Raw genomic sequence first — 22,928 nt, 5'->3', positions numbered from 1 at the left:
CCCTGGTATGACTGTGTGTGTATTTGAGTGAGAATGAGCCAATGGGATGGAAGTCATTCATTCTGGCCAGAGTGACGGATAGCGGTGAACCGCTCTGCTGATGTGGCTAAATCCTTCCCCTTCATTCCTGCAGAGGGGGGATCCCTTTTCATGTGTCAACCCCATCCGTATAAATAGTCTGGGAAAGGAAGAAGAGGTAATGAGTGAGGAGAAAGTGCATCTTTTCGGGTTGTTCTCGTGGCCAATTATTGGGGGATTTGAGCGTGCAAGAGAGAGTGAGAAAGAGCTCAGGGAGGGAGCAACAGAGTGCAGAGGCAGGCCGCGCTGCAGACTGCAGAGAGGAGAAAGCTGACCACAAATATGCCCGACTGTGGCCGGCGGGCTCCTGACCGACTGCTCTCCTCCCTTGCCATGTGGCCGCAGTGGGCGGGGGAGTGCTTTTTCCATTCCACTTCCTCTCCCTGCCACACAGAAAGGAAACGTACTGCAAATGTCTGGGAAACTGTGAAGAACTGCACAGGAGGGACTTCAGAGCTTACGCAAGAAAACAAGAGTTTGAGTGCGCCAGAGAGTTCAAGGCCTGCTGCTTTTCTACTTCGCCCAACAAAAACTTGAACTGTACAACCAGTGAGAAACACTATAGATCAATTTCAGTCGAGTCATGTAGACTACCTTTGATCAGCAGTTGTTCAGTAGAGCTATTCCCTGTAAAGAGAGGAAATGTACTCCCGAAAAGAATCCTATTCCCTTACAACTGAACTGCATTTTTAATCATATTTAAAGGGAACATGTACTATCTAAGATTACGATCGCAATTTTACTTACGTGGTTAATGTTGTAAATTGAAAAGACGCACAAATAAAAAATGTAACATCATATTTATTGGTTAGGTTAAGTAAAACACCATTATTTGACTAAACCTAAGTGTCTTAGTTATGTTATTTGAATTACAAACGTTGAAAACTGAGTGATCACTACGTTTTGTTTCACACAGCGTCACCAACAACACCATCCCAACTTCCTACGTAGGCTGGCTTTTATTAGAAACATATTTGTGACAGGATTGTCAGAATGTACTTCCTGGATCATCTTCTCACCTGTAACAACCCATCATGTCCGATCATGTCAACATAAGAATTGTTTGCAAAACCCACAAACCACTGATACGCAAAATTAGAAAGTGAAAACTTGAGTACTGGTTTCAGTTCCTGTCCTTTGTTTGATTTTGCTGACAATGTGTGGGTGTGACAGTGCAAGTGCATCAAAAAGACACTAAAGCCCAATATACCACTATAACACACCAAGATAAATGAATTGAAATCAGAACACCTGCCAGAGTGTGAGGATGAATATGCTGTTATTTCAGTAACATTTGGAACAGCTTTCACTCTAATCTTCAAAATGTGTGACAGCCAAACTGGGGCGATATCAAATTAAAGGCCTGTAGGATTGCCAGCCTAACCACTTTGATTAATAGAGCTTGTTTTCAACCAAATTTTCTTTCACTAATCAAAAGCTTGAATTCAGCTGAAGGGCCGCGGTGCATTAGTCCCAGCCAGTACGTGCTAAATATTTGATGGTTGTGGAGAGGATGCATAGTGTAGTGAAGCATCGAGGGAGCAGACTAAACCTATAGCTCATCTATAATACATCCACATGTTCGTTATGAGATAATGCATTAGATGTATAAGAGAGGGATGCAGTGAGGCGAAGCAAAGGTATTTGAGATGAGATGAGACTGTCTGACTGCCAGGGGATCTCCGCGAGCTGCACTCGTTCACACCAGCGTCTCCCAGGAATACTGAACAGCAGTTGAACTCAACCTTGAATGTGAACCCAGGAGGAGTGTTATTTATGTGGAATTTTGAAAAAGAGCCACGTTAACCGGAGAAAGAAACAGAGAAGGACTCAAATGGTGTCTACTTTCGTTTGATAGAAGATGTGAAATGGAAATGGTCTCTTTCACAAAGCAATGAAAATGCTTTAAGGTTTCCAATCAATTTGGACCATTTAAATCAATTCATAAAAAACTACAAAGCATGATAGGATTCTTCCCCCGGAGACCAAAAATACCTCTTGTAAAAAAAACGTGTCCTATATTTGTTGAGATAAGTCAGTCAAAAGATAAGTGGCGAAACCACCAACCATAGACTGACCAGCTGGACATGTAGGGTTATGTAAAGATGGGGGTCAATGTGTCCAATACACTGTCTCTGTGTGTGTGTGTGTGTGTGTGTGTGTGTGTGTGTGTGTGTGTGTGTGTGTGTGTGTGTGTGTGTGTGTGTGTGTGTGTGTGTGTGTGTGTGTGTGTGTGTGTGTGTGTGTGTGTGCGTGTGCGTGTGTGTGTTTGAGTCAGTACATGTGAATTTGAAATATCCTGTCGGTAATCCCTGTGCTATTTTTACATAACTGTGTGGAGGATTAATGTCATTATGTAGTGTTTATAATGAGATTTCATGTCCCTCTCTTCCTTTCTTTTCTTTTTATAATTTATGAGGATGTGGGGGAATCCACATTGAAACATGTTGCTGCATAATCATCACAAACTGTACGAACAGCCATGACCAGATCTCTTATATTATCTCTTTAATGAAGCTCATTTAGACAAAGCGTACTCAAAGATAAAGCAGAATGCTCTAATATGCTGCCCGTGTATTCAGTTACTTATTTGATACTTTACAGATACACTTTGAACAGAATATGTTTTTGTTCTCTAGGCTCGACACCTGACTCATCTTGTTCGTGTTCCTTGTTTCACTGGCAGTGTGAGATATAAAGCATAACGATAAGATGTCCACAGGCTGTCAAACTGACTGTATATCCCACAGAGCTGAAAAAAAATTCAGCTCAATTTAGCATCAAACCGCTGCAGTGAAGCTATCATCTGTGAATAATCACAGTGCCTAGGCTCCAAAAAATTAAGAATTCAGTAGCAATAATGGTCCAGCTGGTCCTAATGTGTATAGCATATTATTTTCATTTCCATTCTTCAAGACAACAACAAAATCCAAGAATGTATTGGGTAAAATTAGTAAAATAGTTTGTAACTGGAAAATAATGAATAATAAATACACCTGTCACACACCATTAAAAATCCTATTATAAAAAAAGCTTTTCGTTGAATATGACATAGTGAATAAAGTGTAGAATTTGGAGATATATTTAATTTTTGATGAAGAGTAGTACGGAAAAAAAAGACTTAATTTTAGCCTCCATTTTGTGACAAGGCTGTTTGACTGGATTATGCGGCAGTATGACTGATGAAATAAGGAAACCATTTATAGTTTTAGTGTGCATAGTGATAACCTCTGTCATGAATGAGTTTGTCTCTACTCCCACACATCGATCATGATTCTCCAGGTCAGCCACACCTTCTTCATTTGGACCATGAGTAATGTCATATATCTGCAACTCCTATCCACTAAAACACAGCAGAATAACCCAATAGCTACTTTAATGCTGCAATGCCTCCCAGGAGTTCAAAGGTAAAACAATTTGAATGTCAAACATGTTTTTTCTATCTCCAGGCTTTGTCCTCTATCCACACTACAGCCCAAGGGAAGACCAATCGGACACATAAAAGCATTTTTCATTCTGACATCCTGTCAAGGTGACCTCTACAGATGCTCAAAAGCAATCCAACCAATGCTACTCTCACACTGTCTCTTCATATAATGGAAAAAAACTAATTCCCAACTCCATTTCATCTCGTTTATAGGGAGGACAGTTTAGTTAAGGCTGAGGGGTTCATCTTTCACTGTCTCATGAATTAGATATGCATCTCATTACTTCCTCTGCTTTTTCATCAAACACTCTGAGAAACCCAAATATGTCTTTTTGCGCAAACTTATAAAAAAAAGATGACTTCGGGAATAATTACAAAACATAATTTGATTTCTGATCTCATTTTGCTTGATGAAAAAGTGTGTAACCTCATTGCCAAAAGTAAACTCTGGAACCTTTGAATTGTGATGCGTGACTTTGAATTCAACTCAGCGTGGGAAATAAACACCTAGGTATCCTTTTTCGCCTTCTATGACTTCTTCCATATACCAGGTGTGTTTCATTAAAGAATGGCACACATACCTACAGCACACAGCCTTATGCAGTCAGTCATTATACCACAATAAGAAAAATGCACAAGACGCTTAACACTGGTGCGCTGCCCACATACTTCCATCAACGACCTGAATGGTGCTACTGCAGTATGCTGCGGTCCGGTCTTCTAAAGCATCACTGAACATCTACGTCTTGTTCATCAGTCTCACTTTATTCCAGAACCACCACAACAGGAAACAGACTTAGCTTAATGTAGAATGTTATATATCCAGTGTTATAAATACATGCAATATACACTTTTGAAGTGGTGTGTTGACAGGCCTTCCTGCAGATTTATATAATTAAAACATGGACCAGTAAACATTTATGGTGCAGAAGTATCAAATGAACGCTGCAATAATCCTCCCGGCCGTGAGGCGTAACCAAACATTCTGGTGTACAACTGCAATGCAGAAACAAACAACCTAAACTCAGCCTGGCAGTCTGTCATAAGGACATTCTTCTACAGCGAATGCAGAAAATAAACATGCATACATATGCTTGCCTGATGATCAAGCTGTGCAGTGCCATATTAGCTAGATATTGAATGAGAAGCTGAACTGATTGGATAAGATGTGTTGCTGCCAGCACAACATTAAAATTCACATTTTTACCTTTAGGGCTGTTTATCAAATTATAAGGTTTTGGTTTTATGCAGTATCTATTTTACTTTCTGACAAATGTACTCGTTGCCGGTGTAGTTCTGTAAACAATTTATCTGTATCTATCTAAACTACAAGGTCTGTGGTTTATTTTGAGTGATAGAAATCACGACATAGCTACAATATAGATAAATAGCACTACTACTAGGTAAGTAAATAATAGGTGTTTTTAAATTTCGGGAGGAACTGTCCCTTTAATACCTGTGTAATGCACATATGTATTTTCCCTGTGACAGCACTGACGTCTTGGAAACACATATACCAATGACACATTCTCATAGGAATTCAATCCTAAGTGTGAACCTTTTACAGAAGAAAGACACACTAGGGTATGTGTGTGTGTGTGTGTGTGTGTGTGTGTGTGTGTGTGTGTATGTGTGTGTGTGTGTGTGTGTGCGCACGTGCGTGCGTGTGTGTGTGTGTCCACCTCTGACCCAGGGCATTAACACTAAGATCTAAGGTCTTTGAAAGAGGTCACCACCCTCATTCAACCCCCAGCTCTTCCCATACACAGTAACGCATACACCAAACACAGTAATGAAAATCCTGCTGCAATCTCATCTAGCTCTGACATCATGAAAGATATCCTGAAATGAAATCATAAAAAGAGCAGATGAAACATGTGAGGGAACACATGGACCTCATCTTGGGCCTGATCAGTGGATATTAAAGATTACATAATCCCAGTGCCAGGCTTCACTATTTACTCAATCACATTGGAACGATTACATTTATCCTCAGCAGGGAAGGTTTGTCAAATATAGGGCTGCTGTAAATAAGCACTCCAAATATGATTCAAGCAGCTGTGAGAGCCTCAGGAGCAGAGAGCTAATATCACTGCTAGCTGCAGCTCTGCTTTCACAACCTCCGACTGTGACTGGTGCTGCAGGTCAATATTAGATTCCAAATCCTCGCAGGAACAACTTGTTAATGTGTCAGAGAAAAATCCAATTTCAGTGTGTCCCAGGACATTACGGTTTCATCACTTGTAACAAATTCCAAGCTGCTGTTCTGTTGATCAATATTCAGGGTCTGTGTGTGCGTGTTTTGCAAAGTCGAGAAATGGATTGCATTGTCTTCTATTTCCATTTCTTCATCCCTATGCAGTCTCAGCTAGAGTGCTAAGTGGAACATTTGAATATGACCGTTAGCTTTGTCTTTTTTTTATGTTTTAGGAGATTGTGTCTCCAAGTTTGGGTTAGGATTAGGTTTGTCATCCGTCTGCCTGCAGGAAAATTAAGTTTTATTTTCTGTAACGAGACATTGTGCTGTACTTATGTGTTAATATGTGTTGAATTATACTGAAAAACATTGTTCCTAAATAGTGGAATTGATGTGATCAGATATCAACGTGTTGTTGAAACAAAAAGTTGGAAGAATGACTTCCCAACTGTAGAAATTGAACCACCTGGAGCATGTGAATGTGAATTGGCTCTGGAGGAGGTTTCCTATCTCGCATTTTAGATTGGTTTCTCTTTTGGTGTGTGATTGTTGAAATGGATGTGAATGTCATTGGAATGTTTGGGGTAGCTGGAGACCACTCAGTGTGGTCTGAGGAGTGAAAAGTCAGTGTTGCCTAAAAATTAGGGATAAATGTTTTGACTGTAGAATCTCATAAAATGTTATTTTAACAACACAATTATTCATATTTTCACCTAAAAAAATGTTGGCTGTAGTATTTGCCTTAATATTTGTAGAGGTTATCAAAAGAGATGGAATGTTGGAAGTGAGGAAAGCAACATTTGTTCCAATCGCAATTTATAAACAGGGATGAGCAGCGTGCTTAACACATCCCAAATCATTACTCCTTCCTGCAATGTTGCCTTCTGGCTTGAGAGAGGAATATCAGCCCTTTTCTTCAGATAAACACTCTCAGATAAACAGACAGGAAGGGAGGTGTGCCTTTTAACATTGGGGCAAATGCAAATGTGTTTAAGAATGGCTGAATAGAGACTGGGAGAATTCCCCTCCTTCTGCTTGGGACTGATGTCACTATCAATTCAACATGTCTTCAAAGTTGGACGGAAGTTAGATGACACTGTTCTTATCTCAGGGCTATTATCCCTATATAAACTTGTTGGTGGTTGTCACAAAGAACACACTAACGCCCCGTCCTTATGTCCACACGCTCCTATGATGACAAAGGGGAGGTCAGTGATTATCACCTTCACATGTCAAAGATCAACAGGCAGCTTGAGCAAGCACGGCCTTCTTTTACAAGTTGACTCGTCAAGCTACTGGAAGTTGAAAGATAAAAAAACAGATAAGAGGGTAAAGGATAAGAAAAAGGCTCTGTATGTTGAAAGAGCCACTCAGATTCTTGATGATGATGGATTTTGTCAAAAACTTGATGTGTGGCTTTGTTCTAAATTGATGTGTTACCCATTGGTTAGTGGACTATCATTTTAGAGTCTTGAGTTTGGCATTTTGGCCGTCGCCATCTTGGTTTTTGGAACCATGGTTAGGGTTAGGGTTAGGGTTAATAAAGTGCAACCAAACAATAATCTGAACCCTGAACGGACAATTCTGTGGTAGTGACCTGTCAATCACACGGTGGCCACGCCCTAGATCAGTTTTCTAGCTTGTTATGACTCAGGCGCTGTTTACACAGGAACGAAACGGGTTGTATCCGCTACTTTTCTCTTTCGTATAGCCCGTTCGTTCAGACGAGGCCGTAACGGAACCGCAGAAACGGACCCCTAAAACGATAACAGGTCCCAAGGTGGATAGATCTGCGGACGTAACGCTCTGGGGGGCCTAACGGCTCCGTGTGTACGTCCTATACGATCATTTTCCTGATAACAATGAAGCCATAGCCGCGCCTCTCCCCACCTCTGCTGCTCACTGCTGTAGCATGGTCAGTAGCTACTGTCAGTAGCTACTGCTACTGCTACTGACCATGCTACAGATGTTAGTGCAACATCTACAGCTCCTCTACCACAACCATCAGCAACAAGTGGACATGGAAAACTACATGAACTACATGTTGCTAAATCCACCTCGGAGAATAAACAGAAGGGCAACCAGGCAACCATGCTCGGGAGTCTTCTTCGCTGCTTTTGGTGTATTTTGTGGCGGAAGTATAGCGCCAATTACAGGCCCGGCATATGTACTACAGCGTCTCCAGCGGGTCGAGCGGTCTTGTGTGAAGGGACACGTTTATTGAGCCGTATCCGTGTGAACGGAATACTTTTTTGATATCGAATTCGGTTCGTTTGCGTTTCGTTTGTGTTTGCTTTCCCTTGTAAATGGGGCCTCAAAGAAGGAGACCGTTGAATGCCAATTGAAGCAATCAAGCAATAAGGTTTTTAGAGTGCCTTTCTTCCTGCATGATGCTGTGTCGCTGATCCTGTAGACCTAGAACTGCTGACCATGTTGGTAAGCAAGCTAAATCAATGGGCCAAACTACAATGGCTTACTTCCTGTTGTTTCTAGTACAATGGGATGCACCTGTCCCTTTCCTCTCCCGCAGTATCCTTACCTCATGTCGCTCCCTTCAACTTAAACCTCTGTGTTACAGCATTGGCAACAGCGTGTATAAATATCCTCTTAGAATGCAACACATGTAATAGGCTCGTAAATGTGAAGAGAGATGTCGGATGCAAGGTTGGGGCAATGCCAAAATAACAGCTGTACGGAGGGGAAGAGTCAAAAAGTTGCATCAAAGTGACCATCAGCAGAGTTATGAAGCGGTGCGCTCATACTGGGGGGGTCACAGGGGTGAACGCTGCTACGAGGGAAGTGCGTCTGCTCGATGCTAAAATCTGGAGTAGCCACATGAAAGAGCCTACACTGGCAGAGGAAGAAACCTCGTCTAATTCCACTGGTTACTATTACAGACGTTGGCTAAATCGGAGCCTAAAGAACACACAGACTGTTTTCTCACAGCAGTGGGAATGGCACGCCAGGATATAGACATAAAGAGATTAGCGAGACCTCTGTGGGGAACCAGTCTGGAAATGTCCACTCGGTAGGATATCATGTAATTGCAATGACTCCATTTAACATCTGTTGAATAGTATCAATAAGTTGCTGTCAACAGCAGTTTTAAAGGATGTTGAGGTATTCTGCACTTAACTAGTGCTGAATTGGTAATGTCTTTCGAAGAGACATCTCATACTATAGCTACAGGGTCTAATTCGAAACAGCTCAACATCAAACGGTAAAAAAACACGCAGCAGCCCTATAAAGTAAATTACTAGAGGGCCTACCATCTTTTTAATGTCTGTGCCGTTGTTTTGAGTCCTTTAATGTGAACGCTATAAAAACAAGAGAGGGTGAATAGGCAAAAGTGTGAAGACTTGAGCAACTTGAGCGTTGCCCACACAGCCTCTCACACAGTTTGGTAGTCAGGAGACACTTCTGTATGTCTAATCCTGACATATTCTGCAGCAACACTTCATACTGAGAAGATCTGCACTGACATGTTTCTACCAGTAGCTCAAAAAACTGTCAGCGAGATATTCTACACTTGGGATTGTCATGCAGAAACACTATTTTCTACTCTTGAATTTGAGTAGAATTTGTTTTAGCCCCAAATCTCTCTAACTGACACAGAGATTAGTGTCTTCACTTCTGTTATTTCCTATAGCCTCTGCGGAACTGAAAGTGTTGCACTTTCTTCAACTTTGATGACTTCCACTCAAGAAAGAGCACTTTGTGTTGTGACAACAGACAGGAAAATATGTAGAAAGCAGAAAAAATGTGCATCATTTACACTGTGAATACAGAGGAATGGTGGACAGTGATAATTAGTAGCCACAAAGGAACTGGACAAAGCTATCAGGAATTAATCTGCATAGTCTGTCAGACTGGATAAATTGCTACATCTTCTTTACAGTGCGACAGAGCTTGCCTTAAGAGGATTATCACCACATGGTCATCTGTGTCTGTAAGCAAGATGCCAATAGTTCACATGCAAGGGTCCTACACTTGTCCAATGGGATGCAACCCCATTTTTGGGTATTTCTGGAATGACAGCTTGACTGAGACGACTCAGATTAAGGTATCGAGAAGACCTGCTAATCTGCAGCTCTTCAACATTTCTGCACACCACAGATTAGGCTGCAGTCAGTACCCCCCAAAATGCCCCATTGCTGGCTAAGAAGGGGGTGCCTCTGGGTGCACACAGGGGGGTGGCTAGAGTTGACACACATCAGGGTACTTAGCAGGCAAATAAGTTTAAGTACCCAGTGTCTGCCTCACATATCCTCATATTCTCTGAAAAAAGGCTTAATCCCCTCTTTATGATAAGCTGTCGAGGAGCTTGGACTGTCTGCTGTGGGGCTGCAGAGACCAGCACCGGGATTTAATGTTTCAGAGCCACCTGAAATTAAATTAAATTGTGGCCCTCTAAATCTCAGAGCACTCTGAAAAGCAAATGGAAAAGAAGTGTCTGGGGTTTTCTTCCAAAGGCCACACACCAGTGACCCGACCGGGGCATCGTAACTCATCCACCTCCACTCCAATCATGTTTGATCTCCATCTTATTTCCCTGCCTGCTTCTATTTTCAAACGCAGTGATCAGAAGGGGTTGACAGACCTCTTTAGGACAACCTGAAATGTTCCAGACGCTCCCCATTTCTGCCTTGTCTGCTTCACAGACAGTCGTAAAAACGAGCACATGCTTCTGAAGGAGCACTGCAGGTCAGGTCTGACCCACCGGCTGAACAGCTGAGCCTAAAATCCAACTTTGAGTTTTTCTTTTCTTTTCAGAAGCCCTTACATTGGGCCTTCTCACACTTGTATGTGGCCCGTAACAAAAAACAGATCACTGTCTCATTTCCACAACGCATTACAAGACTGCAACAGATATTCAAAATGAATTTTAAAAGGAGTGGAAAGAACAATTTAAGGAATGGAAAAGTGGAAGTGTATTACTGTGATTTGCTTATTATAGGTAAATGTAATTCCCAGACTCAGAATTAGTCCTTTTTAGAAACCTGAATGATTAAACATTCCCTTATTCCATCTTAAACATTCCCTCCAATATGCAGCAGCTCAAGTCTCACACAATGACTATGTTGGAGCCGTCTCTCCTCACACACTGCTGGCATTAAAAATCCAAGCCGTGTAATACAAAATATTAGCTGTGATTTATCAAATCCAGAGAAAAACAACCCCTCATAAAACTAAAAGACATTGTGACTTTTTTGTGGTTCACACCATCGGCTTGGAGAAGTCAAGTGTTGGAATCATAAAGTGTATTGTAGGTGGTGTTTTTTTATGTGCGTGTGTGTGTGGCTTCACCTCTGACACCGGGGATTAACAGAAAGATCCAAGTCTTTTGACACTGCTGCTGTGCATTGGTTGGTGCAATTTTCCCATCATTGTTGTGGAGCAGAATAGCCCCGGTGTCTGAAATGGTCACCCTCTGTCCCTGTGACAATGCTTTAGTGATCCACACACACTACAGTAATGGCTGCTGGTACAAAGACCTTTTGACGTCGGGGAAGGTTGTGGGGGGGGCTGCATCGCTTGGGCTCAGCCCTGCACTCTGCGTCCACTTCCCTCCGACTGCCTGCCACTGCAGCACCGGCCCCTCCCCTCTCTCATTCAGCCCCTCTTGAAATGGTGGGGAGAGTCTTTTTCTAAATGTGTGTGAGTGTTCTGTGTGTGTGTGCTGATGCCTGCCTAATTGACATTAAGATCTATGAGTCGGGATGCGCTTCGGGTACCTGCCGCTTAAGAAAGAGAACAACAGAGCTGGAGAAGCGGAGAGCAAAGTGATTAGTAAAGGAGGATGGGACTGAAAGCTTGGGGGAGTCCACAAGGTGGAAAGGAACATTTGATATATATATATAAACTTAATCCCACTAAGGAAAATGAACTAAGGAAAAGACAACATTAAGCTAAAAGACGCATTAAAAAAAAAAAAAATCTTTAATTCCAATACCCATAAATCTGCAAAAATGTTTTGCTGATTAATCATTCAATCTAATGTAAAAAACTAGTGAACATTTTAAATCCCAGTTCCTCAAAGTCAAATGTGATGTCTTGATGTGTCAGTCCAAAGCCCTAATATTCACCTAATATGATATAAATCAATTAAACGCAACAAATCTCCATAAATGAGAGGCCGAAAAAAACATTATCGTACATTTTAGCTTGAAAATGTACTTTCATGATTACCAGATAATAGAAATAGTTTTATAGATTATTTTTCTTCTGATCAACTAATCGATGAGTCCATTAATCCTTGCAGCTCTACATGGAAAAAGAACACTGCGCCTCCAACACAGGCGCACCACCTAATTACTATACTGCAATGTAGCTCAAGAGGAGGAGAGAGGAAGGAGGAGAACAGCAGATCAGCTCTGTTGGTATCAGTTGTGTTGGATGCACATGGTTGCCGGTCCTCATTCTGTGTGAGAGTCTGACTCAGAAGCTGCCAATGCATAATGCAAAACAGTCCTTCAGCGTTCCGGTAGCAGGATTAGGAAAAGATGGGGATCCCTATGAGCCACATGCACCGAGCACAGCCTCCTCCAAGAGGGTTAGCCCGGGCTGCTGCAACCACCCTCCCTTTCCTAACCCCATCCTACGCATCCACTTCCCTTTCTCCACTTTCTCCTCATCTCTCAGTCAATCATTATCCTGCCAAAGCACAGCAAGGTCCAGATATAGAGAACGGAGGAGTTGTGTTTGAGCCCTTATTGAGGGGTTTCCTCTGATCAAAGCATGAGGAGGTGTAAGTAGTACAAATGGAGTGTGGAGGGAGACTGACGCATCCATGATGAGGATGAGCAGAGCCTGAGTGCTGCTTAAAGATGCTAAGATTAGATATATGACCCATCATCACATTCTTGACTGTAGGTTGAGCAGCTAAAGGCTTCCATGATCATTCAGGAGCCCGAGGGTGTGTAGCTTTCCTCTTCACCATGCCCTTAGGATGATAAGCTGTGGACACTTAAGTGTACGCATTGTTCCGTTTTAATGGGCCACTCCTTCTCCCTACCACAGGCTACAGAGTCAGATAAAGTCAGATAATTGCAGTCATTGCAGCAAATAAATTGGGAGGAGTAGAAAAATGCAAGATTTGGAAGCAAATTTTCACAGGTCATTGAGATTATCAATGTATTAATGTACTTTAACCAGGAAGGTGTTTCTTTGTACAGAATAGCATGCTCTCCCCATGCTTCCCTCCATTCTCCCTGCTGCAGCAATAATTTTAACCCATTCATTTCCACAGTCTGATGTCCAAGCCTTGATAACTAGCCTTACAAAATCCAATCACCAAATGTTGGATTTTGAGGATAAGGACTAATGTAACACCCTTTAATTTGCAGAGAGTATACAACAGCTAATACAATTCTCTCTTATATCCATAATAATTAACTCAAATCAGATTCATTTGTGAGTTGTGGGACTCAAACATCTAAACAATTAGATTCTACCAGGGCTATTTCTTACAATATTTAAACAAAATAAAACATCTCTCACTCTGAAAAATCTGCTTTATCTCGCTGAGCTCTACTCTTGGTGGTCTTTTTAACATCTATGATTGTTAATCAATTAATCAATTCCATAATTAGGCTAAAACAAATCTCTTTTCTCATTGTAACACATGCCAAGCTTAAATGTCCCTCTGTACACAGTGTTCAGTTTGAATAAATGATGCTCTGGATCTCAGCTATAGTGAGGAAATGCAGACACTTGAGGGGGATGAACACCACATGGCCCCATCACAGCACCACACACACACACACACACACACACACACACACACAGCCAGCCACACAAAATACAGGCGATTAGATGTTCCTGGAATAAATCGCTCCCAAAAACGGCGAGAAACTAATGACTGATTCTTCACGCTGATACACTCTATCTCTCATTCTGCAGTCGCTGAAACTGACAGACGAGCCCTATCACAAATACACACACAGTGGAGAGTTGGTCGCCTTAATTGATGGATCTGCAATTATCTATAGCCCTGGGTAAAAAAATATCAGTGTACAGCCTTTTCTTGAGTGATATCTTAGACATGTTATTAATTTAAACCACAGTACACAGTGGAAACACCTGACAACCTTGTGCTTTTTAGCTGATTGTCCACTGCGCTTGGGCAAAGCCTCTTTTGTTCCGCCCGTCTCAGCTGAGGTGTGCTCCATAACACCGCTTACGGGCAATTACGCGCATGTATCACTCTATGGAATACAGAAAGCAGCCCTGGTGTGCTTAAGATAAATAAATGATGCTCTAATAGAAAGGAAGAAGTCAGATCTCTTACCCACTACGGTGTATCTATCCATGTAATTGAGGACGTTCCCAAAAGTGAGGATCCCGGCGGCAGCAGCCGGTGAGCGGCATTTGAGCAGCGCGGCTCGGAATTTGTGCCCCGGCTTGCACGGGTGGAGGTCCGGGTTGGATTTCAACGCGGGGCTCATGCTACCGGACAGCGTGCGCACCTCATCCAAAGTGCTGCAGCCTTCAATCTCGCATCCATCGCTCTCCACACACATTTCTTGGCTCGAAAGATCCAGCGCAGAGAGAAGGGGGGAACAAGAGACAGAGAAATTGAATAGTTGAGACTCGGAGGTGTTCTGTGATTTCTGTTGGAATTATTCGGTGTGTTGTCCTAAGTGTTGAAGCGCAAGATTCACTCTTCTCGGGGTCATATTTTTGTAGCAGTGTGCAATGACGGACGGGCTGTGCGCTCCTTGGTGTTTTTTCTAAGGACCGAGCGCTGTAGTGCAGGGGGTGTGACCCGGTGCCGGAGACTCCGCCCCCTGAAGCCCGGCAGCGAATGATGGAGCACCTGATACAGTGCTGCAGATGCATGGGACCGGAGTGTGGTGCGCCTGCCTGGGGGGAAAAGAAAAAAAACTTGCTGTGCTGTAAGGGCAGTGGTAAAAGGACAGTGGTAAAAGAAGGGTGTGAATTTGATTATCTTAATACTTATTGATAGTCATCTTTGAATTTATCTCAAGCTCAGTGAAGTGTCTTCACTTACTTATGATACCAAGCCAATACAATATTATAAAAACACTGTTTTGCAATATATACTTTTTTTCCCATGTATAATTGTAATAACTGGCTGCTCCTTTTTTAAATCAACACATTATAAATAACAAAGAGTAATATATACTTCTGCTATTCACTACTGTTATTCCTGGCTGCTACTTCATTACCTTTGTATAGGTCCACTTACTTTTCTAAGGCTTCTATGTATCTTTACTACCCTGTATCTGTGTAGTGTACCCATTTGATTTGTATTTAATTAAAGTGTGCTTGTCTCTCTATTTAATATGTTAGTCAACTCATTTGTTTAATCTTTAATCTCCTGTTTTAACATTGACAAAGGATTATGATTGTGACTATTTCTGCAATTATTTGTAATCTTTTTAATTTAATCTCTTCTATTTTTATTTGATTTTATGTCTTAAGTATTGTATGTTGTATTGTTGGCGGAACCTGGGAATTCAGATGTTCAATGCCAAACTGTGCTTTATCTATTGTTCATATGACAATAAAGCCTCTGGAAATGGAGCAATGAATGCTAGACGGTACTAGCCCAGTGAATAAATATAGACTAATAAAAGTAGGTCACTATGTTGCACAAATACATTTAGAGATGAAAATAAGATACTGCATCGCTCCTGGTGTGTACACATTTTTAGTAAAGGGTCCAAAATACATTTTTGGATTAATCTTTTTTTTTTTTTCCTGAAGTTGCAAAATGTATAATGCAAATTAATCATCATTTCCGATTCCATCCCAATTTAAATGTGCCAAAGTTGGTTAATGAGTAAATTGTTATTCACAGCCCCTGATGATTACAAAAACACAGGCATAATTATGGGGATCATTCACACATTGCTAATAATATAGACTACATAATTATGTACAAAATCATCATTAAAACACAACAGAATTGCACAGAGAAGATGTCTTCATGATGGCTATTAAAATAAATGTTCTTATCTTGGAGTCGATTCAAACTCATTTTAGTTCCAACAACAGAATATGCCCAATGATTCCAGATCATACTGGAAGCATTGAATAAAGAGCAGTGATTAGTCAGCAGATCTGAGGGGTGTCGAGGTGGAATACGGGCATAAGGAGTTCAGAGATACAACCTGTTTGCAGTCCATACAAATAAAAATCATCTTTAAATAAATTCTGCACATTCAGAGGCCACTCCAGCAGATAAGCAACCTCTTTTCCTGGTACCAGGAAGAAGTCTCGCTGCTGCATTTTGAACCAGCTGCAGGCCAGATAAGGACTGCATTATTTGCAACAAGTAAGATAAGAAGAAATAATAAAGCAAGACTTATGGTTTCCAAATTCTAAACAGACAAGTAATCTAATCCAGTGTTGACAAGGAGCTGATTTGACAATCAAAATGTAGTTACTTGGATGGGATTCAACATCAGTGACAGAGGCCAACATTGTTGATTGTGGTGTTGATGTAGACACATTTAATGTAAGAAGTTTATGATCATGCAAGGTTGATTCAGATGACATACAATTACAATGAAGAAATTGCACCTTATTAAAATAAATGGAAACAGCCAAAAGTAATAGAGAAGTACTCATTTATTCTGTATAAATATCTCAAAACATTGCATTTTGGCCAGACAACATTCCGGCATCAATTCCAGGTGTACTGTATGTGTCTTCCTCAAAATGGAGGATGCTGTTTCTTTTTGTGGTATACGTTTTTGTTGCTGTTGTTTTTTAATGAAAGGCCGTTTTTTCTTTTAATGCAGCATCCAGAAATGTAGCTTAATGTTGGGGTGGATATCAAATATCATAGTCATCCTAAAAGTTAGAATAAAAACATTAAAAGTAACAATCTTGATAACACTCAAAAACAAATTTTGGTTGTGATTCCAAAAATAACTTCTGGATTTGCAAACATTTTACAATTATTTCCTGATGTTTTAATATTGCCATCGAAAAATGAAGGAATCTTACACATTTTAAAGCTAAAGAATCACACAAAAGGTATAATATGCAATATTTTTTCAGCCCAATAGAGATGTGCTGGCCAATAGCTGCTATAACATATACTACTAAGCCTTTTAGCACACAACATACCCTGACTCCACATGTTTTTAATAAAGAATCTACCTCTTACAAGTAATGGCAAATTATTTGCTGCCTCAGCATAATTCTGAGCCCTGGCCGCCTATCAATCTCTATCTCATGGCTATTTGGACTGCACAAAACAGCAGTGTTTATAATCATAGAATGCTACATTTCTACTCACCACCAGCATAGCCATTAGAGCAGAGTTTTTTCACTCAGACCCAAATGTCACTTTGTCTAGAAAGTTCTGCACCAGTAATTATTGTGGTGGAAAAATGAACAAACTAAACAAAACAAAGTAAATTGGTTGTCTGCAAGCAATTGAGGAATGTAACATTTACTTGTACAAGATTTTTCACAAGAAACATCTACATCACAATAAGCTGTTTGGGGCACAGTGGTGAATAGAAAATAAGGGAGTCATTCTGGATGAAGCCAAACTGCTGGACATGTTTGTGTGTGGCAGTCCTGGTGGTTATAGAATAAAATATAAGGGGGAAAAAAATAATCCTGTTTGGAGAAGGAAAGACAAACACAATGCAACTGGCTCCGTTCTGACAGTTTCAGTGTTATCTGATATTCACCAACAATATCACAGTCTAAAACAGAGATTTAGAAAGCCTTAAATGACTTCAGGGTCTTTGCTCTCCTATTCAAAGTTTGGATATACCTCCCTTTATTACTGCTTTAGGACGTTTTTAACTATAGTTCCGAAGAAGGTGACATTGCCTTGTCTTGCTACACTGTGTGTTGTCTGATGTGAAAAGCATCCAACAATGAGATGACTTTTCACAAGAGGTGTTTCTGAAAAAGGTTGTGATAGCGGCAACAAAGGCAAATTATCTTTCTCCCTGAATGGCTGGGACAGGTCCAATCCTGCATGCAGATGAGCATTTCAGTGCCATCTGTGTTCTGTCAGTGAGTAGCCAAAACATCTCCAGCTAATTGATACACTATTCCATTGTGAATTATGCACAGAGCTAATTTGACTTTGCGAGGAAAGGAACCCCAGATTTTCAGCCAACATAATCAACCATACATCCGAAAAAAGCGTGTATTGTCTAAGGAGTTTTATAATTCTTAACCAATTTTCACGAGAGTGGATGGAGATTGAGAACAAGCTTAAATGTTGTAGTCTTGGCATGGGCACAGAGTTCAGTGTGTGAGTGAAAGGTGGGCGTGCTCAGGGGTCAAAATGTCCTTTGAAAGCCAGAGGGGACATCGGCCAACAGGCTCTTATTCCTGATGAACTGGGTGGTACAGAAGCCCTGAGAGGCTACAAGGAAATACAGTATTATGATGATCTATTTCTTCAGTCTAACTGTGGTGGGCTTAAATATTATTTATATTAAATTAGATGTTTAAAAGAGACAAAAAGGACCCACAACGCCACCTGGGGACTTGCATCCCAGGAGATAAACACAAGGCAATGCTTTACCTTTTACCAAAACCCTTCATTTCAGGAGAAATCAAGACACAAGTTCGTTGACTGAGGGACAGAGACGTGTTAGTCTGTAGGAAACTCAGAAAATGGTTGCAGGATAAAAAATTTGTATATAAATATTCAGTTGAAATGTTTTTACAAAATGTGTTTTAAAAACATGTACTTACAATCTTATCTTAAAAAGACCATGTGCATGAAAAGAAGAAACCAAAACCAAAGTGGGCTGAGGCCAGTGAATGGAGCGGCAGGCTACTTTAAGTGAAACCATATATTCACCAGTTGCATTCACAGCAAACCACACTCAGCAAAGGTAACTCACTTGAGCGCCCCTTTGCTCTCCACCACAGCAAACAATGGGGGTGACTAGCCCCCCCAATGACCAGCACTCAGCTCCATTATAAATCAAAGAAAATAACTGAAACAAAAGGATCTCAGGTGGTTTTAACGCCATGGAAAAAAACAGACAAAACAATATGCAAAACATAAACTAGGTAAGCTAAACAATAGTTATCGCAAAACAAAATAAAAGAATGGCTCACCATGCGGCAAACAATTGATATGTTCTGGCCCTAATAACCACAGGAATAAGATTTTGATAAACTACTGGTATGCAGGACAACAAGCAGAAGGACAAACTGTAAGGAAGCAGCAAGTGAGCATAACCAAGCAGAGATTGAGGAGACCAAATTATTCATTTATAAGACAAGCTACCTGTACCACCGACCATGACAGACAGAGTCAAAGAACAAAGGCCAACAGGTGCCTTTTAAGCAGCCCTAATGAGGGGAGTGATTGGGGGAGGAGTCAGGCCCTGAGCTGCATTCACTCTGAGAGCATTACCCACTACATACAAAAGTTTGCTATTATAACACAAGGTACATCATTTATTTTATGTTATCAAGTAATTGTACAATGAAGTCATGTCATTCTTTAAGTTAGAAAAGTGTTTTACCAGAACTTATCCACAGTTGAATGATTGCAGTCCTGTTTAGAACATGGGGTAGCTGCATGCTTCACCTTTTGTTGCCTAAATATGTATTTTTAAAAAATAGTTGGTAAAACTTTTTTTCCCGACCTGTTTGGCAGACCAATTTGTTTTTCAAAGAACAAAGCATTTTTTCAACTGGTTTTAAGTCATAAACAAAGGAGTGAAAATGTTTGCCTCTCAGCACTTCCGTAGAGTATAGCCTTTTAATTATTGTACAAGCCTTTGTTTGCTCACATACTGCCTTGGGAAAAAAGCAAACAGCTATATGCTAATAAATGCAAAGTATGTTAGTATTTCATTCCAAAGCTGTTAAGGAAGTAAACACGTAGAAGATGAGGGAGGCTGAGTCCTGGCATCAGTTTGCCTGGCTCTGCTCTGCGGGCGTTTGGCATTGCAAAGGTATCAGAGTTGAGGTCTGAAGGCATTCGCTTGCACTGAGTTGACCTGCATTGTTTTATTTAGACTGAAATGAGAAACTCCCTTCCAGTAAAACCTAAAGCCTCTCATGGCATTTTTTGTTTTGCAGAACTAGTTTCAAAGCAATCATCCACTTGCTACCCAATAACTTTGATGTCTGAAAAAAAATCTCCTCTGCTTGAATCTGGAAAGTATAAAGCAAACAGTGCAGCCTGGCAGGCTCAGTAGAAAGTGATCAAGTGACACTGACAAGAATTGCTTTTGTAACGCTGCACACTGACATCCAGGATAGGAGGATGCCGGAAAAAGAGAAGAGGGCCAAACCAACCAGTGGTCTCACGCCGAGGGCTTAGGATGGAGCCCCAGAAAACAGTTGTTCCTGTCTCCCTCTCTGGAGCCCCCACCTCGCCTCCCCATTCTTTGGGATGTGCTTGATATGCTGCTCATGTCTGTGCCGAGATCCTGTGTGTTTTCTTTCCACTGTGCGGAGTGGCATGGTGGATCTGGACCTATCTCTGGCGTTGTTCTGCTGTGGGGCCTGGAGCCACTGAGTCATTGCCCCGGCCTTCCTTCCTGTCTCAGCTCAGGGCCGGGCCTCCAGTGCAGGATGGGAGATAACCGGCTAATCGCTGGTCGCAGCGCCTGCAGGACGATAAGGCCGACTCCTTTCTGCATTTACCATGTGGCTGCCAACAAAATGTAAATGTCCCACTGAAACATGTGTCTATCAGCTGAGTGTCTTTAAACATGTCTCCACCTCTTTGAGCTCACACGAAGTTAACTTAATTTTTTTCATTTTTCCATCTCAAAATGTGTCATCTGTGCAATGAGAGGAAAGAAAATGAGTACACAATTATTCAGTTCAGTAATGGGGTGAGACATGGTGGCCATTTTCGTTCCTACCCTCACCTATGGTCATGAAGGATGGGTCATGACCGAAAGAACGAGATCGCGGATACAAGCGGCCGAGATGGGTTTTCTCCGCAGGGTGGCTGGTGTCTCCCTTAGGGATAAGGTGAGAAGTTCGGTCATCAGGGAGGGACTCGGAGTTGAACCGCTCCTCCTTCGCGTCGAAAGGAGCCAGTTGAGGTGGTTCGGGCACCTAGTTAGGATGCCACCTGGGCGCCTCCCTAGGGAGGTGTTCCAGGCACGTCCAGCTGGGAAGAGACCAAGGGGTAGACCTAGGACCAGGTGGAGGGATTATATCTCTTCGCTGGCCTGGGAGCGCCTTGGGATCCCCCAGTCAGAGCTGGTTGATGTCGCCAGCTCTCTGCTGTCACCCTTTATGCAACCAAAAAATAAAAAAGGATGGCACTTTGTCTCCCTTGTAGCTATCTGTAGCTACAACCGAAGTAACTGTGGTAAACAAATTGCAGTGTGTGCTCTGTTAAATGTCTGAGAAAATGTAAAGAGATCCGGCTTGTTTGCCACAGAGGCATCAACAATAATACATTTGGAAGGGGGGGAGTTGAAAAGTTGTCTGTTGCCAATTGTAAAGGGATGATTTGTTTAGGCAGTTAAATGCATGTAAAACTGTGTGTGCGTAATTTTCCTGATGTGTATGATTTAGTATTGCTCCTGTCACTTATAATTACTCCATATAAAACTTGCAGATAAAGTCTATCTAATTTTTTTAGAATATGTAATTGATAGTGTTGTTGTATTCATCTGATTGCTCCAAAAAATCTGTGATCTATGGCTCAGGAAACAAATGTAAATTGAAATAAACAAACAAAATGATTAGCAATTAAAGCAATCAAGGTTTTCTTTTGAAAAACAATAATCATCCGACACTTTTTCTCAGCGATTCTGCTATTGTTGTCTTGATCAGCCAGGTTTAAATGCTACACATTTCCCCGTCCTGTACCAAGAGTCACAGTTTGAGTCCCTGAGTACACTACGTATGATAAAGATCAGGGAGGAGATAATGACCTGGCCTCCATGATGTCAGCTGAGGAAAGAACAAGCAGTTTTACATTTTGTTGTCTTCTTTTTAATAGAGATAACATCATCTCAATCGAGAACATTTTGAAATCCGCCTTCTGAGAAAGAAAAAATCGAATTTTGAAGCATGTCTTTCATTTTATATAAGTCTAATTCATAATTTCGAATCACATATACCCAGTTTAATGGCTCCATTTCAGTTAAACTCATTGAATGTTATTGAATCATCTTCAACTGTTCTATTATTGGAAGGGACATGAACTTGTCACATTTCTATTTGACCCATGACACCCTTTCTTACACATGGTAGAGATGGTAAATGATCAGGCAATGAAGCATCAAACTGGACTCATTTCACACAGACCAGTGAGCAGAATGGACTGGGGAAGATCTCCAACTCCTGCCCTATACTTTTGGGGCCCCTAAGAAAATGTGGTTGCAGGCAGGTAATGACATAACATATTGCTGTTGTAATGTAAAAAGTATCATACAACTTTATTTGGCTGTAATGCTGGCAAACTTTTCAAAGAATAGCTTGTGAAGATACTGTTGTTCGTTTTTGACTCATTTGTGTTTAATTGTAATCCCACAGAATCCACAGAGTGCTAGCCTATATAACAAGAGAAAGTAAACATATTATTTAACCTATACAATGTGTACTATTAGTTTATCTCTGGGCTAATTGTTCTTTATTTGTTTGCAAAAATGGCACCAAACATTGTCAGTTCTTCTGTCATATTGGTAGGGTCTGCTCCAATTGACTGATGCCTTGATATCACCGGAAGCCTTTCAAATGCCCAACAGGGGACCTCCTGGACATTCAGTTACACTAAGCTGTTATCATCAACCCATGATGTCTGGTATCCCTGGACCACCCCACTCCATGCACTCTCACACACATTTGTTGTTGGAGCCGGAGCCGTCTAGGTACTGGGTCAGCTTTGAGGTGTGGGCTCTGACCTCTCCTCTTCCTCACTGACCTCCCGACCTCCTGACAGTAGCTTGCTGCTGCTGATGCCCCCCCCACCCCCCTCCCTGCCATGCACTCCCAAACTCAAGCAACAGGGTGTCTGGAGGCAGAGCAGCTGAGGATCTGAATAGATCTGGGCTGATGTCTCCAAGTGTGATTTCAGGGGCAACAGTGACTGCAGTGACTAAATATACGTTCATAGGCAGAGACAGCGTCTTTTATCTGCTCATTTGATTATTTATAAGACAGCTCCATCCATGCTAGACTCCTTGGTGCTGGGGTCATCAGTCTCAGTTGATCTATCTGGGAGGTAAAGCCAGCCCAGACTCCAATGTATGCCTCAGATCATCATCCTATTTGTTTGAAGGA

The 22,928-nt window shown here is 41.4% G+C and overlaps 1 protein-coding gene across 2 annotated transcripts in view; it reads right to left on the bottom strand.

Annotated features, from left to right (window-relative positions):
* The window catches only part of spns2 (spinster homolog 2 (Drosophila)), a 74,985-nt gene extending 60,559 nt beyond the window's left edge, over positions 1–14,426 (bottom strand). For both annotated transcript variants that reach the window (XM_034204102.1, XM_034204101.1), the window contains exon 1: positions 13,993–14,426. In XM_034204102.1, coding sequence (XP_034059993.1) covers positions 13,993–14,224 — 232 coding nt within the window. In that variant the 5' untranslated portion in view covers positions 14,225–14,426. The remainder of the gene's footprint in view (positions 1–13,992) is intronic.
* Between the last annotated feature and the right edge of the window lie 8,502 nt (positions 14,427–22,928).

Source organism: Gymnodraco acuticeps, unplaced genomic scaffold (assembly GCF_902827175.1).
Source record: "Gymnodraco acuticeps unplaced genomic scaffold, fGymAcu1.1, whole genome shotgun sequence".
Taxonomy (NCBI): Eukaryota; Metazoa; Chordata; class Actinopteri; order Perciformes; family Bathydraconidae; genus Gymnodraco; species Gymnodraco acuticeps.
This window is presented reverse-complemented; position numbering and strand designations above follow the sequence as displayed.